The sequence below is a fragment of the Triticum dicoccoides genome, chromosome 6A, assembly GCF_002162155.2.
Source record: "Triticum dicoccoides isolate Atlit2015 ecotype Zavitan chromosome 6A, WEW_v2.0, whole genome shotgun sequence".
In the NCBI taxonomy this organism is placed as follows: domain Eukaryota; kingdom Viridiplantae; phylum Streptophyta; class Magnoliopsida; order Poales; family Poaceae; genus Triticum; species Triticum dicoccoides.
Genome location: NC_041390.1, coordinates 607,520,826 through 607,540,553, shown reverse-complemented (window position 1 = coordinate 607,540,553; position 19,728 = coordinate 607,520,826). Strand labels below are relative to the sequence as shown.

At 44.2% G+C, this 19,728-nt stretch overlaps 1 protein-coding gene across 1 annotated transcript in view; it reads right to left on the bottom strand.

The window, feature by feature from the left end:
* Window positions 1-2,594: 2,594 nt before the first annotated feature.
* LOC119316105 (skin secretory protein xP2-like) overlaps window positions 2,595-19,728 on the bottom strand; it is a 26,565-nt gene continuing 9,431 nt past the window's right edge. Inside the window, exons 2-4 of the mRNA XM_037590469.1 lie at window positions 4,651-5,334; window positions 3,743-3,813; window positions 2,595-2,961 (exon numbers count right to left, since the gene is read on the bottom strand). Of these exons, the coding sequence (XP_037446366.1) occupies window positions 2,865-2,961; window positions 3,743-3,813; window positions 4,651-5,334 (852 nt within the window). The 3' untranslated portion in view covers window positions 2,595-2,864. The remainder of the gene's footprint in view (window positions 2,962-3,742; window positions 3,814-4,650; window positions 5,335-19,728) is intronic.

The following is a 19,728-nucleotide window of genomic DNA, read 5'->3' as shown; positions in this document are numbered from 1 at the left end:
GTCCATTGTGTTTGTACCTTGTTTCATTTTACAACTAGAGAAAAAAAATACACCCATCTAATCCAACCCTACATGTAAAGGTGAGTGTCCTAATATCCATCATCAAACCTGCAGGCAGAAAAACAAAACATAAATGAGAATAAAGAAACACTGAAAAAAACTGATATTTCAAAAAGAAAACACTGAATACTGAAGAACTGGAGATAGAGAGTAAACAGGACTAAATAAACAAGACAGAACGGTGGCTGAATAGTAAGATGACTGAAGAAACATTGAAAAATATAGGATTGCACACAGAGAAGAGCAGAGTGTTTATTTCTCTATTTGCAGATAGAGAAAAACAGAGTGTTTATTTCCCTATTTGCAGATGGAGAAAAACAGAGTGTTTATATTCAGACTGAAAAATATAGGATTGCAGACAGAGAAAAGCATAGGAGTATTACAGTCTCTATTTGCTAAATAAACACAACACTTGGACTGAACATAGAAAGACATGAGCAAAGAGTGTGTTCATTTAGAGCTGAACGAGCGAACACCCTCTAATCGATGGCAAAAGTGTGTCTACATCCATCATCAAATCTTCCTTCTCACACAGATCCAACCAATAAAACATACAGATAGGTGTCCAATACTGAGAACGGCATAGGGACAAATACATACCCAAGAAGAAATATAGACTGGAGACTGAGGGGCAAAATAACTGATGAAAGACATACAAACGGAAAAAATACTGAGAAAATAACCAAAAATGAGAAGACATAAAAACGTGACTGATGAAACAAAATGAAGAATGAGAGACCGAGCACTGATGAAAGACAACTAGACAAGGCAAAAATAATGAAATGCAAGGCAAAGATAATGAAAGACAAGGCAAAGATGATGAAGAATTAGTGAACAAATAACTAAAGATGAGAAGACATAAAGAAGGTGAGTATACTATATTCAGTTTATAGTCTCCTTATTGTCGTTGTTTGTCTGCAGTTTCGTATTCTCACTCATATAACTGAATGATAAAATGAAATTTAGTCTAGGTAATTTTGCCTTTAACCCAAACAAGTTGTGGTATGCTAGAGCTGAAACCCATAAGATCTCACAACCAACTCATGGTTCAGGCACATGGATAGCTAGCTTCCACGCCCCTGGACAGTTCTTTGGTGATGAAAAAAAGTAAGCCACTCTTATGGAGATGAAACCAGAAGATTCTGGAAAGTTAGATATTGCACTTTAATAGTTTTGGAATAGGGCATCTTGAAAGAGAAGGGACAAAAAATCAATCCTAATGCTACTGAGCCAAAATAGTACAACAATGCATGGCCCAACTCAAAAAGGGGGAAATAAACTTACTAAATAAATGACACGTGTATAACACTAATTAAGCATCCAAGAGGATGTCTAACTATCTTAGTTACATCAACAAGTTCCTTAGGAGGCATTGCGAAACCAACCTACGTGAGCAACTGAAACTGAGAAAACACGGATGAAACTACAGATCTGAACTCCCCAATCAACGGCATTGCAACTCCGCAAGCACAGAATCAAAACAACAGCAAATCATCCTTGATGCCATAAATATAGAGGAAATGTGGGTGCAGAAACCAACCTCCTACGGTGATGCCGGCAGCTCCTGACCGTCTCACCCGGCTCTTGCTCGCCATGTCGCATCTCTCTCCACCGCTCTTAAAAGTAAAGAGATCGGTCATGGAGACCGGAGACAAACACCCAGTAACGGGAAGAAATACAGATGGTGAGGGCCGACTTGAAGGTGCCCAGCCTGTAGGCCGGCGCCCACTCGAGGAACGGGAAAGCAATACCGGAGCGCTGTCGCTAGGCGCCGCCCGACACCTCGCCCCCGCACCACGACGCAGAACAGATCGTCTGGGAAGAAGGTCAGCTCCCGCCGTCCATCTAGCCCTCTCTCCACTGCTCTTCTATCCCTAGTGCTAAGATGCGAATGAACCAACCAAGGAAAAAACCCCAGGAAAAACAGGCGCAGAATCAAAATGGGTTGACCAATATGACGAAAAGTAGCCAGCGCTACGTTTCATTCATTAAGAGGAACCGGAAAAAGAACATTGGACACCAGAGCCAGCGTGAATCACAAAGACAGATCGTGCTGCCCGAAATTCAACTGAGAGCAAAATAAGAAACAGTCGACTGAAAATTAGCAAAAATGAAAGAAAAAGAAGGCAGCTTATGTACAAAACCTGAAAACAGTGATGTTGGATAAAATCTGAATTTTGTTCGTACAGCACTGCTACAAATATACCAGCAATTCAAGGGAAAACCCCACTGCATTTCCAATTACGCAAAATGTATCGTCTAAAAAAATTGCAGGATCATCGACTCATTGCAAGAACCCCCACACAGAGAAACAAGATCAAAACGGCGCAGTGGAAAACAGGATCATCAGTTCATTCAAGAACGAACTACCTTTTTTGACTACATGAAATGCACCATCTAAAAGAAATACATGATCACCAGTTTACTGCAAGAACCACTACATTCTCCATTTATGCAAAAATGCATCCATCAAAGAACCACTATATTCTCCATTTATGCAAAAAAAAAAGCATCCATCAAAAAGGAATGCAGCATCATCAACTCGCTGCAAGAACATCTACAGTGTAATGCTTCATCCAGGAAACAGTACCAATGACATAACAGAGATCAATGTCAGAAGAGCGAAACTGCAAGTCTGCAACAACTACTACAACCAGCATCACCAAAATACTGTTCAACCATTGCACGCAATGATCCAAGCAGTTCTGAATCATAGAACCGCAAGACAAAATAAGATTGAAGCAAGTTTGGCTGCTGAGTTTTCTGAATACCACAGCTGCTGAGTTTTCCGAACCTGAACCTATCTATCTACATGCCAAAAGCAGGCGTTCAGTTCTGCTGTCATCGTTTCTGAGGGGCGAAAACTTTTGAAGAGGTGAACTGTCAGGACTCCGCTGTACTCTGCATTGACAAATTAATAATCAATAACAATTTGATCAAGATAAAACCTGAGGCAATAACAATTTGGCTTTGTAGGTTCTGTAATTTCTGCTAGCAGCAGATGATACTTATCTGAATGAACGACAGAAATGTGGAATCAGTACGTTTTACTTGCTGCAAAACATCTTTTGTCATGTGCAGAAAGACTCTTATATCGACATGGCACCTCCCAAGCAATTACTTTTGCTTATGTACAAGACTAATACAGTTTCAGACAAGTCTCCCAAGTCCTAACAAAACCTATCATAAAATCGTTTTCCAAGCACAATCATATGAGCACTCCACTAAAGTAAGACTCCAAATATCATGTTTATGCAGCAAATAGTATCTACACCAACATCTGTACTCTTGTGCAAAACAGATTCAAGACCACTACTACATTTTTTCTCACCGAAGAAAATAAACAATCTAATTCTCGGAGTATTGGAAAAATAAAATAAAATAACAAGACCAAGAAATACAGCTCATGTGCATAAACTAGATTTAATTTGGTATTGTATAGGAACCGGAATTTTGTTCCCAGGTTATTCAACACAAGAAAAATGGGCTAAATCTTTTTTGTTAAGGCTGAAGAGATAAATCAACTGATTTTGTATTTTAAGTTCCATAATTTTTACTAGCTTTACAAATAAAAATATTACTGGCAGCAAATACGACCAAATAGAGGAACTGAATTATCTGAATAAACATGTCTACTTGCTTCTTCTAGAAAGGGAAAGGTTAGGTTATGAAATCCCCTCACCTACGACTAGTCGTCATCGTCGTCCTCCTCCTCTGCCGCCAAATGGACGGGGCCCCCCACTGATCGAATTCCTGCAGGTTGAAAAAGATACAAGAAAACGAAATAAGCCTGTGATGCACTTCACCAAGAAGACTGCTTATGCAAAACGAACAACCTCTAGCCTACTACAGCAAAACATTAGGCCCAAGAACTGCTGCATGTTCCACATATACAAAGAAGCCATGGTCTGTCCATGGATTTGAGGTGGAAATCAAGGTCGGAATAAGAGAAAATAGCAAGGTTGGGAAAAGAGTGTGAACTGTATAAGCAAAGAGAAAGTATATGATGTATGTATATTGATATTAATATGGGTAGTGTGGTTAGGCTTGCAGTATGGAGAAGGCAGGTTCATAACAAGAGTGCTCAGCTTCAAGGATGCAGATAACAGCCAAACTGCAGGTATTCAACACATAATGTAAAGTAGCTGGAGATTAAACTGTTCTTATTATGCCATGCAGTTTCAGTACAGGACGATCAGCCGTTGATTTGATTGAGAGGACATGGTAATTCCCAACAATGTACATGATGCTAGTATCTACACGTGCTGCAGCAAGTACAACTGCCTGGTAACTACACGCCCACCGACCGTTCGATTGAATGCCCGAACAGCGATATGAGTCTAACAGAGGTGAGGTTGGCACCAACATGAACACCAACACCAACACAGTTACTGTATGGACTCCGGTCAACGGCACAGAACACCATTGTTACTGCATGGATTCCGTGGCGACAAGTGCTGGAAGAACAACAATGAGAGGGAAAGAATTCTTGCTATTACTATCTAGTCTAGCTTACACACAATTCCTAAGATCCAACACTAACATGCAATTCTCAACAAGAAAGAAAGAAAGAAAGAAATGGTGAAATACCTCAAGCGGCATTGCAGCGGGATGGTACGCCAGGGGCGAAGACGGCTCCGGCAGCGGGCCCAGGAGAGCGGCGGCAGGAGGGGCATCCGGGGGAGCCGCGGCGTCGGGGCCGGCGGGAAGCTCGGCGGGGTCGTCGGCCCCGGCTTCGGCCTCTGCGTCTTCCTCCGCGTCCGCGTCGGCGTCAGCGAGCGGGAGGTTGTGGTGGTCGCCGTCGGCCTCCTCGGCGGCGAGCGGGAGGTCGTGTTGGTCGCTGTCGGCCTCCTCGGCGGCGAGCGGGAGGTCGTGGTGGTCGCCGTTGGCCTCCTCGGCGGGGAGCGGGAGGTCGTGGTGGTCGCCGTCGACCTCCTCGGCGGGGAGCGGGAGGTCGTGGTGGTCGCCGTCGGCCTCCTCGCCGCCGAGAGGGAGGTCGGGGTGGTCGCCGTCGGCTGCCTCGGCGCCGAGCGGGTGGTCGAGGTGGTCATTGTTGTCGGCCTCGTCCTCGTCCTCCGCGTCGGCGTCGGCTAGTATGAGGTCCGGGTTGTTGGCGTCGGCTGCCTCGACGGGGAGCGGGTCGGGATGGTCTGCGTTGCCCGCGGCGAGCGGGTCGTCGGCGTTGTCGGCGCCGGCTGCCTCGGCGGGGAGCGGATGGAACCAGTACCACGTGCGCGTCGGCGGTGGAGCCGGTCCTCCGCGGGGGCCTTTCCTCTGGTGGGAGCACGGTCAGCCGAGGTGTACGCGACCCCGGCACAGGTGTCACGCTCGTCGGGCGGTGGGCCATGATTTTTTTCTTTGTTTCTTTTTCTGTTTTTTATTTACTATACTAGGAGTAGTATTTATAGACTCGTTCAAAATCAGGAAAATCAAATTGAAATTTCAAAAATTAACCGGTTTGAAGGATTTTTGCAAGAAACGGGATCAAATCTCTCTCATGATGGCTCTCACTCCGCCATCCACCCCTTGACTATTGCCCCGTGTTATCGTCCTTTCTGACAAGATTTCTAGCCGCCACTCATCCACCCCCTTGACTACTCTCCTGTCGTCAAGCCGCCACTCATGCGAGCCCTGGCTCCTTGCACGGGTCTTGGGTTGCTCTAGGTAGAATATCTGTGGGGGAGGAAGTCATGTGTGCTCGAGAGCACATAAAGGCGGAGGCTTGTGCTCTGGTGAAGGCGTGCTCGAAGATGGCTGTACGAATTTGGGGGAGAGCCATGCCCGAGGAGAAATTGAGGTCAGTCCCTTATCACGCGACAGCTTTAGAGGAGATGATTCTATGGATGATGTTGCAGCTAAATTTGTCAGGTCCAGTGCAATGTTTGCATTGGGTGGAGCTCAGCGCGAGGAATTCCCTGCATCGAGCTATTAGGTCCGTGAGGTCCTTGTTCCTACCTCACCCTTGAAGGTTGTCGTGATTTGTTACGACGTGTCGATGATCTATTTCAGAGATATTTTTGTGTTTGACAGTTACACTGATGGTTTACTTGCATCAAATCGCACATGTTGGTGTTGATGATGCAATGGTTTCAACTTCAAAAGCAGGAGAAGACACGAGTGAGGATAATGCTTGATCGAGTCAATGGAGAAAGAAACAAACACTGCCAGATGGGGCCTGTAGTCATTGAGGCAGAGAAAATTGATGTGGAGTGTACTTTGGACAAATACAACAACTTCAACAAGTAATATTTAACAAATGAATACATACAAGATCTTACAACCAAGCTACATTTCTCACAACGAAAGAGAAACATGCCTTAGATGGGTACAATTTAACAAATGCCTTAAGAAGGCTAAAGAAAAGCAAATGATGTTTATATCCCTGCAAGGTCACTTCATGAGATAACAATAACTATTGGCGCCATTCGCCACTAGAGAGATTACCTGTTTCAAATGCTACCGTCTGAAGCAGCATCCAAATCAAAAGAATAAATATAGCAAGGTGAGTATCCAACTACACTCGCAAGACTTACATCCGGTCTATACTAAGTATGCAACATTCTCAAGAAAAGGCACGAGAGTGTGGCAGCAAGCATTAGCATTCTACAGAGACATCAACCATTAGCATTCTACAGAGACACACTACAATGTGCATCTATCAGAGATAAGGCACGAGAGTGTGTAAGAACCATCTAGTTAAACCTAACCACCACGTCATAGCACTACGTTGCATCCTCATTCGCATCACCAACGATAAAAAATATCCCCTGGGCACTCACATCTAAGAAAGTTTATTAACTATTAGTTGAAGTTTTTTTTCTATGATCTCATAAAAATCTCCAAGTCATCCATAACCACAGACACGACTATTCGAAGATTTAACCCTGCAGGGGTGTACTACTTTACCCTAACATGTTTCGAACGCTCTTAGTGCTAGCATGCAGCACACTCTAGTGGGTGTGCCTGTAGAGTGGGACTGTTGGGCTACACGGTGTGTGACTATTGCACAATGAAAATTTCCCTACCGCGTAGATCACCTGTGGCTCCCCGGCTCAAATAACCGCAGTTCGGATGGTTATGGGTGCTTTGAGGGTCTGCGTTGGAGATGCCCTTAGTGGGTTGTTGTTGCACTCAACATTGTTGGTGCCCAACATTGAAAGATTTTGAACCTTTAGATTTTGTGATTAGACGGTTTAAATGATGAATTGGATCTATTTTTCGTGCTTTTATAGGGGTAGGAGATGAAGTTAGGAACTCTTTTGTGAGTTGTTGTCTACTGGTGACCTATTCATATGAACTCTTATGTACTTATGTGTGGCTTGTTGTTTCGGTTTTTTTTGACAAAAGATGTATTTTATTGGCTCAAAATGAAGTTGATACGTCTTCCTCGTGTCTACTTTTTCTAACACTTTTGCTCTTGTTTTGGACTCTAATTTTCATGATTTGAATAAAACTAATCCGGACTGACGATGTTTTTAGCAGAACTATCATGTTGTTGTTTTTGTGCAAAAATAAAAATTCTTGGATTGGAACGATACTTTTTGGTGATTTATTTCAGAATAAATAAAAAATATTGGGACCAAGAACTACTGGAGGGGGTGCCCTGGGTGAGCATGATACACCAGGGCACGCCACCCCCTTTAGGCGCACCCTGGTGGGTTGTGCCCACCTGGTGGCCCCCCTGACCCTAATTCTGACGCTATAAAATCCTATTTTCGGAGAAAAAATCGAGGAGAAAGTTTCATCGCGTTTCACGATATGGAGCCGTCGCCACCTCCTGTTCTTCATCGGGAGGCCAGATCTGGAACCCTTTTGGGGCTCCGGAGAGGGGAATCTTCAGTCTTTGATGACCCACAAGTATAGGGGACCAATCGTAGTCCTTTCGACAAGTAAGAGTGTCGAACCGAACGAGAAGCAGAAGGAAATGACAAGTGGTTTTCAGCAAGGTATTCTCTGCAAGCACTGAAATTATAAGTAACGAGTAGTTTGATAGTAAGATAATTTGTAACGAGAAAGTAACGGTAACGGTAACAAAAGTGCAGCAAGGTAGCCCAATCCTTTTGTGGCAAAGGACATGCCAAAACGGTTTCTTATGATAAGCAAAGCGTTCTTGAGGGTACACGGGAATTTCATCATGTTGGTTTGATTTCTGTCACCCTCGCAACCCATCATCTAATAACTACTCCACAATGCATTCCCTTAGGCCCAAATATGGTGAAGTGCCATGTAGTCGACGTTCACATGACACCACTAAGGGAATCACAACATACATACCATCAAAATATCGACCACATATCAAGTTCACATGATTACTTGCAACAAGATCTCTCCCGTGAGCTCAAGAACAAAAGTAACTACTCACAAATGATAATCATGCTCAAGATCAGAGGGGTATTAAATAGCATAATGGATCTGAACATATAATCTTCCACCAAATAAACCATATAGTAATCAACACAAGATGTAATCAACACTACTAGTCACCCACAAGCACCAATTTAAGGTTCTGGTACAAAGATTGAACACAAGAGATGAACTAGGATTTGAGAGGAGATGGTGTTGTTGAAGATGTTGATGGAGATTGCCCTCCCCAAGATGGGAGAGTTGTTGGTGATGATGATGGCGATGATTTCTCCCTCCGGGAAGGAAGTTCCACCGGCGGAATCGCTCCGCCGGAGGGCAAAAGCGCTCCTGCCCAAGTTCCGCCTCGAGACCGTGGCGCTTCGTCCCAAAAGTCCTCCCCTCATTTTTTTTCTAGGTCAAAATGACTTATATAATAGAAGAGGGGCACCGGAGGTGAAGGAAATATGCCCTAGAGGCAATAATAAAGTTATTATTTATTTCCTTATATCATGATAAAAGTTTATGATTCATGCTAGAATTGTATTATCCGGAAACATAATACTTGTGTGAATATATAGACAAACTAAACGTCACTAGTGTGCCTCTACTTGACTAGCTCGTTAATCGAAGATGGTTATGTTTCCTAACCATAGACATGTGTTGTCATTTGATTAACGGGATCACATCATTAGGATAATGATGTGATTGACATGACCCATTCCATTAGCTTAACACCCGATCGTTTAGTATGTTGCTATTGCTTTCTTCATGACTTATACATGTTCCTATGACTATGATATTATGCAACTCCCGTTTGCAGGAGGAACACTTTTTGTGCTACCAAACGTCACAACGTAACTGGGTGATTATAAAGGAGCTCTACAGGTGTCTCCAAAGGTACATGTTGGGTTGGCGTATTTCGAGATTAGGATTTGTCACTCCGATTGTCGGAGAGGTATCTTTGGGCCCTCTCGATAATGCACATCACATAAGCCTTGCAAGCATTGCAACTAATGAGTTAGTTGCGAGATGATGTATTACGAAACGAGTAAAGAGACTTGCCGATAACGAGATTGAACTAGGTATTGAGATACTGACGATCGAATCTCGGGCAAGTAACATATCGATGACAAAGGGAACAAAGTATGTTGTTATGCGGTCTGACCGATAAAGATCTTCGTAGAATATGTGGGAGCCAATATGAGCATCCAGGTTCCGCTATTGGTTATTGACCGGAGACATGTCTCGGTCATGTCTACATTGTTCTCGAACCCGTAGGGTCCGCACGCTTAACGTTACGATGACAGTTTCATTATGAGTTTATATATTTTGATGTACCGAAGTTTGTTCGGAGTCCCGGATATGATCACGGACATGACGAGGAGTCTCGAAATGGTCGAGACATAAAGACTGATATATTGGATGGCTATATTCGGACACCGTAAGTGTTCCGCGTGATTTCGGAGAAAACCAGAGTGCCGGAGGGTTATCGGAACCCCCCGGGAGAAGTAATGGGCCTTATGGGCCCTAGTGGAGAGAGAGGGGCGGCCAGGGTGGGCCGCGCGCCCCCTCCCCCTCTGGTCCGAGTTGGACTAGGAGAAGGGGGGCGGCGCCCCCCTTTCCTTCTCCCTCTCCCCCTTCCTTTCCCCCTCCTAGTAGGAGTAGGAAAGAGGGGAGTCCTACTCCTACTAGGAGGAGGACTCCTCCTTGGCGCGCCCTATGACCGGCCGGCCTCCCCCCTTGCTCCTTTATATACGGGGGCAGGGGGCACCTCTAGACACACAAGTTGATCCTCGTGATCGTTTTCTTAGCCGTGTGTGGTGCCCCCTTCCACCATACTCCTCGATAATATTATAGCGGTGCTTAGGTGAAGCCCTACGACGGTAGACCATCAAGATCGTCACCACGCCGTCATGCTGACAGAACTCTTTCCCGATAGTTTGCTGGATCGGAGTCCGAGGATCGTCATCGAGCTGAACGTGTGCTGAAACTCGGAGGTGCCGTAGTTTCGGTGCTTGATTGGTCGGACCGTGAAGACGTACGACTACATCAACCGCGTTGTCATAATGCTTCCGCTTTCGGTCTACGAGGGTATGTAGACAACACTCTCCCCTCCCGTTGCTATGCATCACCATGATCTTGCGTGTGCGTAGGAATTTTTTTGAAATTACTACGTTCCCCAACAGTGGCATCCGAGCCTAGGTTTTATGTGTTGATGTTGTGCACGAGTAGAACACAAGTGAGTTGTGGGCGATATAAGTCATACTGCTTACCAGCATGTCATACTTTGGTTCAGCGGTATTTTTGGATGAAGCGTCCCGGACCGACATTACGCGTACGCTTACGCGAGACTGGTTCTACCGACGTGCTTTGCACACAGGTAGCTGGCGGGTGTCAGTTTCTCCAACTTTAGTTGAACCAAGTGTGGCTACGCCCGGTCCTTGTGAAGGTTAAAACAGCACCAACTTGACAAACTATCGTTGTGGTTTTGATGCGTAGGTAAGATTAGTTCTTTCTTAAGCCCGTAGCAGCCACGTAAAACTTGCAACAAACAAAGTAGAGGACGTCTAACTTGTTTTTGCAGGGCATGTTGTGATGTGATATGGTCAAGACATGATGCTAAATTTTATTGTATGAGATGATCATGTTTTGTAACCAAGTTATCGGCAACTGGCAGGAGCCATATGGTTGTCGCTTTATTGTATGCAATGCAATTGCGCTGTAATGCTTTACTTTATCACTAAGCGGTAGCGATAGTCGTGGAACCATAAGATTGGCGAGACGACAACGATGCTATGATGGAGATCAAGGTGTCGTGCCGGTGACAATGGTGATCATGATGATGCTTTGAAGATGGAGATCACAAGCACAAGATGATGATGGCCATATCATATCACTTATATTGATTGCATGTGATGTTTATCTTTTATACATCTTATCTTGCTTTTATTGACGGTAGCATTTTAAGATGATCTCTCACTAATTATCAAGAAGTGTTCTCCCTGAGTATGCACCGTTGTGAAAGTTCTTCGTGCTGAGACACCACGTGATGATCGGGTGTGATATGCTCTACGTTCAAATACAACGGGTGCAAAACAGTTGCACACGCGGAATACTCAGGTTATACTTGACGAGCCAAGCATATACAGATATGGCCTTGGAACACGGAGACCGAAAGGTCGAGCGTGAATCATATAGTAGATATGATCAACATAGTGATGTTCACCAATGAAACTACTCCATCTCACGTGATGATCGGACATGGTTTAGTTGATTTGGATCACGTGATCACTTAGAGGATTAGAGGAATGTCTATCTAAGTGGGAGTTCTTTAGTAATATGATTAATTGAACTTAAATTTATCATGAACTTAGTACCTGATAGTATCTTGCTTGTTTATGTTTGATTGTAGATAGATGGCCCGTGCTGTTGTTCCGTTGAATTTAAATGCGTTCCTTGAGAAAGCAAAGTTGAAAGATGATGGTAGCAATTACACGGACTGGGTCCGTAACTTGAGGATTATCCTCATTGTTGCACAAAAGAATTACGTCCTGGAAGCACCGTTGGGTGCCAGGCCTGCTGCTGGAGCAACACCAGATGTTATGAACGTCCGGCAGAGCAAAGCTGATGACTACTCGATAGTTCAGTGTGTCATGCTTTACGGCTTAGAATCAGGACTTCAACGACGTTTTGAGCGTCATGGAGCATATGAGATGTTCCATGAGTTGAAGTTAATATTTCAAGCAAATGCCCGGATTGAGAGATATGAAGTCTCCAATAAGTTCTATAGCTGCAAGTGTTGGGGAACATAGTAATTTCAAAAAATTTCCTACGTACACACAAGATCATGGTGATGCATAGCAACAGGAGGGGAGAGTGTGATCTACGTACCCTTGTAGACCAACAGCGGAAGCGTTATGACAACGTGGTTGATGTAGTCATACGTCTTCATGGCCCGATCGATCAAGCACCGAAACTACGGCACCTCCGAGTTCTAGCACACGTCCAGCTCGATGACGATCACCGGACTCCGATCCAGCAAAGTGTCGGGGAAGAGTTCCGTCAGCACGACGGCGTGGTGACGATCTTGATGTTCAACTGTCGCAGGGCTTCGCCTAAGCACCACTACAATATTATCGAGGTATATGGTGGAAGGGGGCACCGCACACGGCTAAGAAAACGATCACAAGGATCAACTTGTGTGTGTAGGGGTGCCCCCTGCCCCCGTATATAAAGGAGCAAGGGGAGGAAGCCGGCCGGCCCTATTGGCGCGCCAAGGAGGAGTCCTCCTCCTAGTAGGAGTAGGACTCCTACTAGGAGGGGGAAAGGAAGTGGGGAGGGAGAAGGAAAGGGGGGCGCCTCCCCCCCCCCTCTCCTAGTCCAATTCGGACCAGGGGGGAGGAGGCGCACGGCCCACCCTGGCTGCCCTTCTCTCTCTCCACTAAGGCCCATATGGCCCATTACTTCTCCCGGGGGGGTTCCAGTAACCCTCTGGCACTCTGGTTTTTTCCGAAATCACCCGGAACACTTCCGATGTCCGAATATAGCCGTCTAGTATATCAATCTTTATGTCTCGACCATTTTGAGACTCCTCGTTATGTCCGTGATCACATCCAGGACTCTGAACTAACTTCGGTACATCAAAAACTCATAAACTCATATAACTGTCATCGAAACCTTAAGCGTGCGGACCCTACGGGTTCGAGAACAATGTAGACATGACCGAGACATGTCTCCGGTCAATAACCAATAGCGGAACCTGGATGCTCATATTGGCTCCCACATATTCTACGAAGATCTTTATCGGTCAGACCGCATAATAACATACGTTGTTCCCTTTGTCATCGGTATGTTACTTGCCCGAGATTCGATCGTCGGTATCTCAATACCTAGTTCAATCTTGTTACCGGCAAGTCTCTTTACTCGTTACGTAATACATCATCTCGCAACTAACTCATTAGTTGCAATGCTTGCAAGGCTTGTGTGATGTGCATTACCGAGAGGGCCCAGAGATACCTCTCCGACAATCGGAGTGACAAATCCTAATCTCGAAATACGCCAACCCAACATTTACCTTTGGAGACACCTGTAGTGCTCCTTTATAATCGCCCAGTTACGTTGTGACGTTTGGTAGCACACAAAGTGTTCCTCCGGCAAACGTGAGTTGCATAATCTCATAGTCATAGGAACATGTATAAGTCATGAAGAAAGCAATAGCAACATACTAAACGATCGGGTGCTAAGCTAATGGAATGGGTCATGTCAATCACATCATTCTCCTAATAATGTGATCCCATTAATCAAATGACAACACATGTCTATGGTTAGGAAACATAACCATCTTTGATTAACGAGCTAGTCAAGTAGTGGCATACTAGTGACGTTTAGTTTGTCTATGTATTCACACAAGTATTATCTTTCCAGATAATACAGTTCTAGCATGAATAATAAACATTTATCATGATATAAGAAAATAAAATAATAACATTATTATTTCCTCTAGGGCATATTTCCTTCAGTCTCCCACTTGCACTAGAGTCAATAATCTAGATTACACGGTAATGATTCTAACACCCATGGAGCTTTGGTGCTGATCATGTTTTGCTCATGGAAGAGGCTTAGTCAACGGGTCTGCAACATTCAGATCCGTATGTATCTTGAAAATCTCTATGTCTCCCACATGGACTAGATCCCGGATGGAATTGAAGCGTCTCTTGATGTGCTTGGTTCTCTTGTGAAATCTGGATTCCTTTGCCAAGGCAATTGCACCAGTATTGTCACAAAAGATTTTTATTGGACCCGGTGCACTAGGTATGACACCTAGATCGGATATGAACTCCTTCATCCAAACTCCTTCGTTTGCTGCTTCCGAAGCAGCTATGTACTCCGCTTCACATGTAGATCCCACCACAACGCTTTGTTTAGAACTGCACCAACTGACAACTCCACCGTTTAATGTAAACACGTATCCGGTCTGCGATTTAGAATCGTCCGGATCAGTGTCAAAGCTTGCATCAACGTAACCATTTATGATGAGCTCTTTGTCACCTTCATATATGAGAAACATATCCTTAGTCCTTTTCAGGTATTTCAGGATGTTCTTGACCGCTGTCCAGTGATCCACTCCTGGATTACTTTGGTACCTCCCTGCTAGACTTATAGCAAGACACACATCAGGTCTGGTACACAGCATTGCATACATGATAGAGCCTATGGCTGAAGCATAGGGAACATCTTTCATTTTCTCTCTATCTTCTGCATTGGTCGGGCATTGAGTCTTACTCAATTTCACACCTTGTAAGACATGCAAGAATCCTTTCTTTGCTTGATCCATTTTGAACTTTTTAAAAACTTTGTCAAGGTATGTGCTTTGTGAAAGTCCAATTAAGCGTCTCGATCTGTCTCTATAGATCTTAATGCCCAATATGTAAGCAGCTTCACCGAGGTCTTTCATTGAAAAACTCTTATTCAAGTATCCCTTTATGCTATCCAGAAATTCTATATCATTTCCGATTAGTAATATGTCATCTACATATAATATCAGAAATGCTACAGAGCTCCCACTCACTTTCTTGTAAATAAAGGCTTCTCCAAAAGTATGTACAAAACCAAATGCTTTGATCACACTATCAAAGCGTTTATTCCAACTCCGAGAGGCTTGCACCAGTCCATAAATGGATCGCTGGTGCTTGCACACTTTGTTAGCTCCCTTTGGATCGACAAAACCTTCCGGCTACATCATATACAACTCTTCTTCCAGAAATCCATTCAGGAATGCAGTTTTGACATCCATTTGCCAAATTTCATAATCATAAAATGTGGCAATTGCTAACATGATTCGAACAGACTTAAGCATCGCTACGGGTGAGAAGGTCTCATCGTAGTCAATCCCTTGAACTTGTCGAAAACCTTTTGCGACAAGTCGAGCTTTGTAGACAGTAACATTACCGTCAGCGTCAGTCTTCTTCTTGAAGATCCATTTATTCTCAATTGCTTGCCGATCATTGGGCAAGTCAACCAAAGTCCATACTTTGTTCTCACACATGGATCCCATCTCAGATTTCATGGCTTCAAGCCATTTTGCGGAATCTGGGCTCACCATCGCTTCTCCATAGTTCGTAGGTTCATCATGATCTAGTAGCATGACTTCCAGAACAGGATTACCGTACCACTCTGGTGCGGATCTTACTCTGGTTGATCTACGAGGCTCAGTAGTATCTTGTTCTAAAGTTTCATGATCATCATCATTAGCTTCCTCACTAATTGGTGTAGGTGTCACAGAAACCGGTTTCTGTGATGTACTACTTTCCAATAAGGGAGCAGGTACAGTTACCTCATCAAGTTCTACTTTCCTCCCACTCACTTCTTTCGAGAGAAACTCCTTCTCAAGAAAGTTTCCGAATTTAGCAACAAAAGTCTTGCCTTCGGATCTGTGATAGAAGGTGTATCCAATAGTTTTCTTTGGATATCCTATGAAGACACATTTCTCTGATTTGGGTTCGAGCTTATCAGGTTGAAGCTTTTTCACATAAGCATCGCAACCCCAAACTTTCAAAAATGACAACTTTGGTTTCTTGCCAAACCACAGTTCATAAGGCGTCGTCTCAACGGATTTTGATGGTGCCCTATTTAACGTGAATGCGGCCGTCTCTAGAGCATAACCCCAAAACGATAGCGGTAAATCAGTAAGAGACGTCATAGATCGCACCATATCAAGTAAAGTATGATTACGACGTTCGGACACACCATTACGCTGTGGTGTTCCGGGTGACGTGAGTTGCGAAACTATTCTGCATTGTTTCAAATGTACACCAAACTCGTAAAATATTCTCCTCCACGATCAGATCGTAGGAATTTTATTTTCTTGTTACGATGATTTTCAACTTCACTCTGAAATTCTTTGAACTTTTCAAACGTTTCAGACTTATGTTTCATTAAGTAGATATACCCATATCTACTTAAGTCATCTGTGAAGGTGAGAAAATAACGATATCCGCCACGAGCCTCAACATTCATCGGACCACATACATCTGTATGTATGATTTCCAACAAATCTGTTTCTCTCTCCATAGTACCGGAGAACGGTGTTTTTGTCATCTTACCCATAAGGCACGGTTCGCAAGTACCAAGCGATTCATAATCAAGTGGTTCCAAAAGTCCATCAGTATGGAGTTTCTTCATGCGCTTTACACCGATATGACCCAAACGGCAGTGCCCCAAATAAGTTGCACTATCATTATCAACTCTGCATCTTTTGGCTTCAACATTATGAATATGTGTGTCACTACTATCGAGATTTAATAAGAATAGACCACTCTTTAAGGGTGCATGACCATAAAAGATATTACTCATATAAATAGAACAACCATTATTCTCTGATTTAAATGAATAACCGTCTCGCAACAAACAAGATCCAGATATAATGTTCATGCTTAACACTGGCACCAAATAACAATTATTTAGGTCTAATACTAATCCTGAAGGTAGATGTAGAGGTAGCGTGCCGACCGCGATCACATCGACTTTGGAACCATTTCCCACGCGCATCGTCACCTCGTCCTTAGCCAATCTTCGCTTAATCCGTAGTCCCTGTTTCGAGTTGCAAATTTTAGCAACAGAACCAGTATCAAATACCCAAGTGCTACTGCGAGCATTAGTAAGGTACACATCAATAACATGTATATCACATATACCTTTGTTCACCTTGCCATCCTTCTTATCCGCCAAATACTTGGGGCAGTTCCGCTTCCAGTGACCAGTCTGCTTGGAGTAGAAGCACTCAGTTTCAGGCTTAGGTCCAGGTTTGGGTTTCTTCTCTTGAGTAGCAACTCTCTTGCTGTTCTTTTTTAAGTTCCCCTTCTTCTTCCCTTTGCCTTTTTTCTTGAAACTAGTGGTCTTGTTGACCATCAACACTTGATGCTCCTTCTTGATTTCTACCTCCGCAACTTTCAGCATTGCGAAGAGCTCGGGAATAGTCTTGTTCATCCCTTGCATATTATAGTTCATCACGAAGCTCTTGTAGCTAGGTGGCAGTGATTGGAGAATTCTATCAATGACGCAATCATCTGGAAGATTAACTCCCAATTGAATCAAGTGATTATTATACCCAGACATTTTGAGTATATGCTCACTGACAGAACTGTTCTTCTCCATCTTGCAGCTATAGAACTTATTGGAGACTTCATATCTCTATATCCGGGCATTTGCTTGAAATATTAACTTCAACTCCTGGAACATCTCATATGCTCCATGATGTTCAAAACGTCGTTGAAGTCCCGATTCTAAGCCGTAAAGCATGGCACACTGAACTATCGAGTAGTCATCAGCTTTGCTCTGCCAGACGTTCATAACATCTGGTGTTGCTCCAGTAGCAGGCCTGGCACCCAGTGGTGCTTCCAGGACGTAATTCTTCTGTGCAGCAATGAGGATAATCCTCAAGTTACGGACCCAGTCCGTGTAATTGCTACCATCATCTTTCAACTTTGCTTTCTCAAGGAACGCATTTAAATTCAACGGAACAACAGCACGGGCCATCTATCTACAATCAAACATAAACAAGCAAGATACTATCAGGTACTAAGTTCATGATAAATTTAGGTTCAATTAATCATATTACTAAAGAACTCCCACTTAGATAGACATCCCTCTAATCCTCTAAGTGATTACGTGATCCAAATCAACTAAACCATGTCTGATCATCATGTGAGATGGAGTAGTTTCATTGGTGAACATCACTATGTTGATCATATCTACTATATGATTCACGCTCGACCTTTCGGTGTCCGTGTTCCGAGGCCATATCTGTATATGCTTGGCTCGTCAAGTATAACCTGAGTATTCCGCGTGTGCAACTGTTTTGCACCCGTTGTATTTGAACGTAGAGCCTATCACACCCGATCATCACGTGGTGTCTCAGCACGAAGAACTTTCGCAACGGTGCATACTCAGGGAGAACACTTCTTGATAATTAGTGAGAGATCATCTTAAAATGCTACCATCAAACAAAGCAAGATAAGATGCATAAAAGATAAACATCACATGCAATCAATATAAGTGATATGATATGGCCATCATCATCTTGTGCTTGTGATCTCCATCTTCGAAGCACCGTCATGACCACCATTGTCACCGGCGTGACACCTTGATCACCATCGTAGCATCGTTGTCGTCTCGCCAATCTTATGCTTCCATGACTATCGCTACCGCTTAGTGATAAAGTAAAGCATTACAGCGCAATTGCATTGCATACAATAAAGTGACAACCATATGGCTCCTGCCAGTTGTCGATAACTTGGTTACAAAACATGATCATCTCATACAATAAAATTTAGCATCATGTCTTGACCATATCACATCACAACATGCCCTGCAAAAACCAGGTTAGACGTCCTCTACTTTGTTGTTGCAAGTTTTACGTGGCTGCTACGGGCTTAAGCAAGAACCAATCTTACCTACGCATAAAAACCACAACGATAGTTTGTCAAGTTGGTGCTGTTTTAACCTTCGCAAGGACCGGGCGTAGCCACACTCGGTTCAACTAAAGTTGGAGAAACTGACACCCGCTAGCCACCTTTGTGCAAAGCACGTCGGGAGAACCGGTCTCGCGTAAGCGTACGCGTAATGTCGGTCCGGGCCGCTTCGTCCAACAATACCGCCGAACCAAAGTATGACATGCTGGTAAGCAGTATGACTTATATCGCCCACAACTCACTTGTGTTCTACTCGTGCATATAACATCAACACATAAAACCTAGGCTTGGATGCCACTGTTGGGGAACGTAGTCATTTCACAAAATTTCCTACGTACACACAAGATCATGGTGATGCATAGAAACAAGAGGGGAGAGTGTGATCTACGTACCCTTGTAGACCAACAGCGGAAGCGTTATGACAACGCGGTTGATGTAGTCGTACGTCTTCACGGCCCGATCGATCAAGCACCGAAACTACGGCACCTCCGAGTTCTAGCACACGTTCAGCTCGATGACGATCCTCGGACTTCGATCCAGCAAAGTGTCGGGGAAGAGTTCCGTCAGCACGACGGCGTGGTGACGACCTTGATATTCAACTGTCGCAGGGCTTCGCCTAAGCACCGCTACAATATTATCGAGGTATATGGTGGAAGGGGGCACCGCACACGGCTAAGAAAACGATCACGAGGATCAACTTGTGTGTCTAGGGGTGCCCCCTGCCCCCGTATATAAAGGAGCAAGGGGAGGAAGCCGGCCGGCCCTATTGGCGCGCCAAGGAGGAGTCCTCCTCCTAGTAGGAGTAGGACTCCTACTAGGAGGGGGAAAGGAAGTGAGGAGGGAGAAGGAAAGGGGG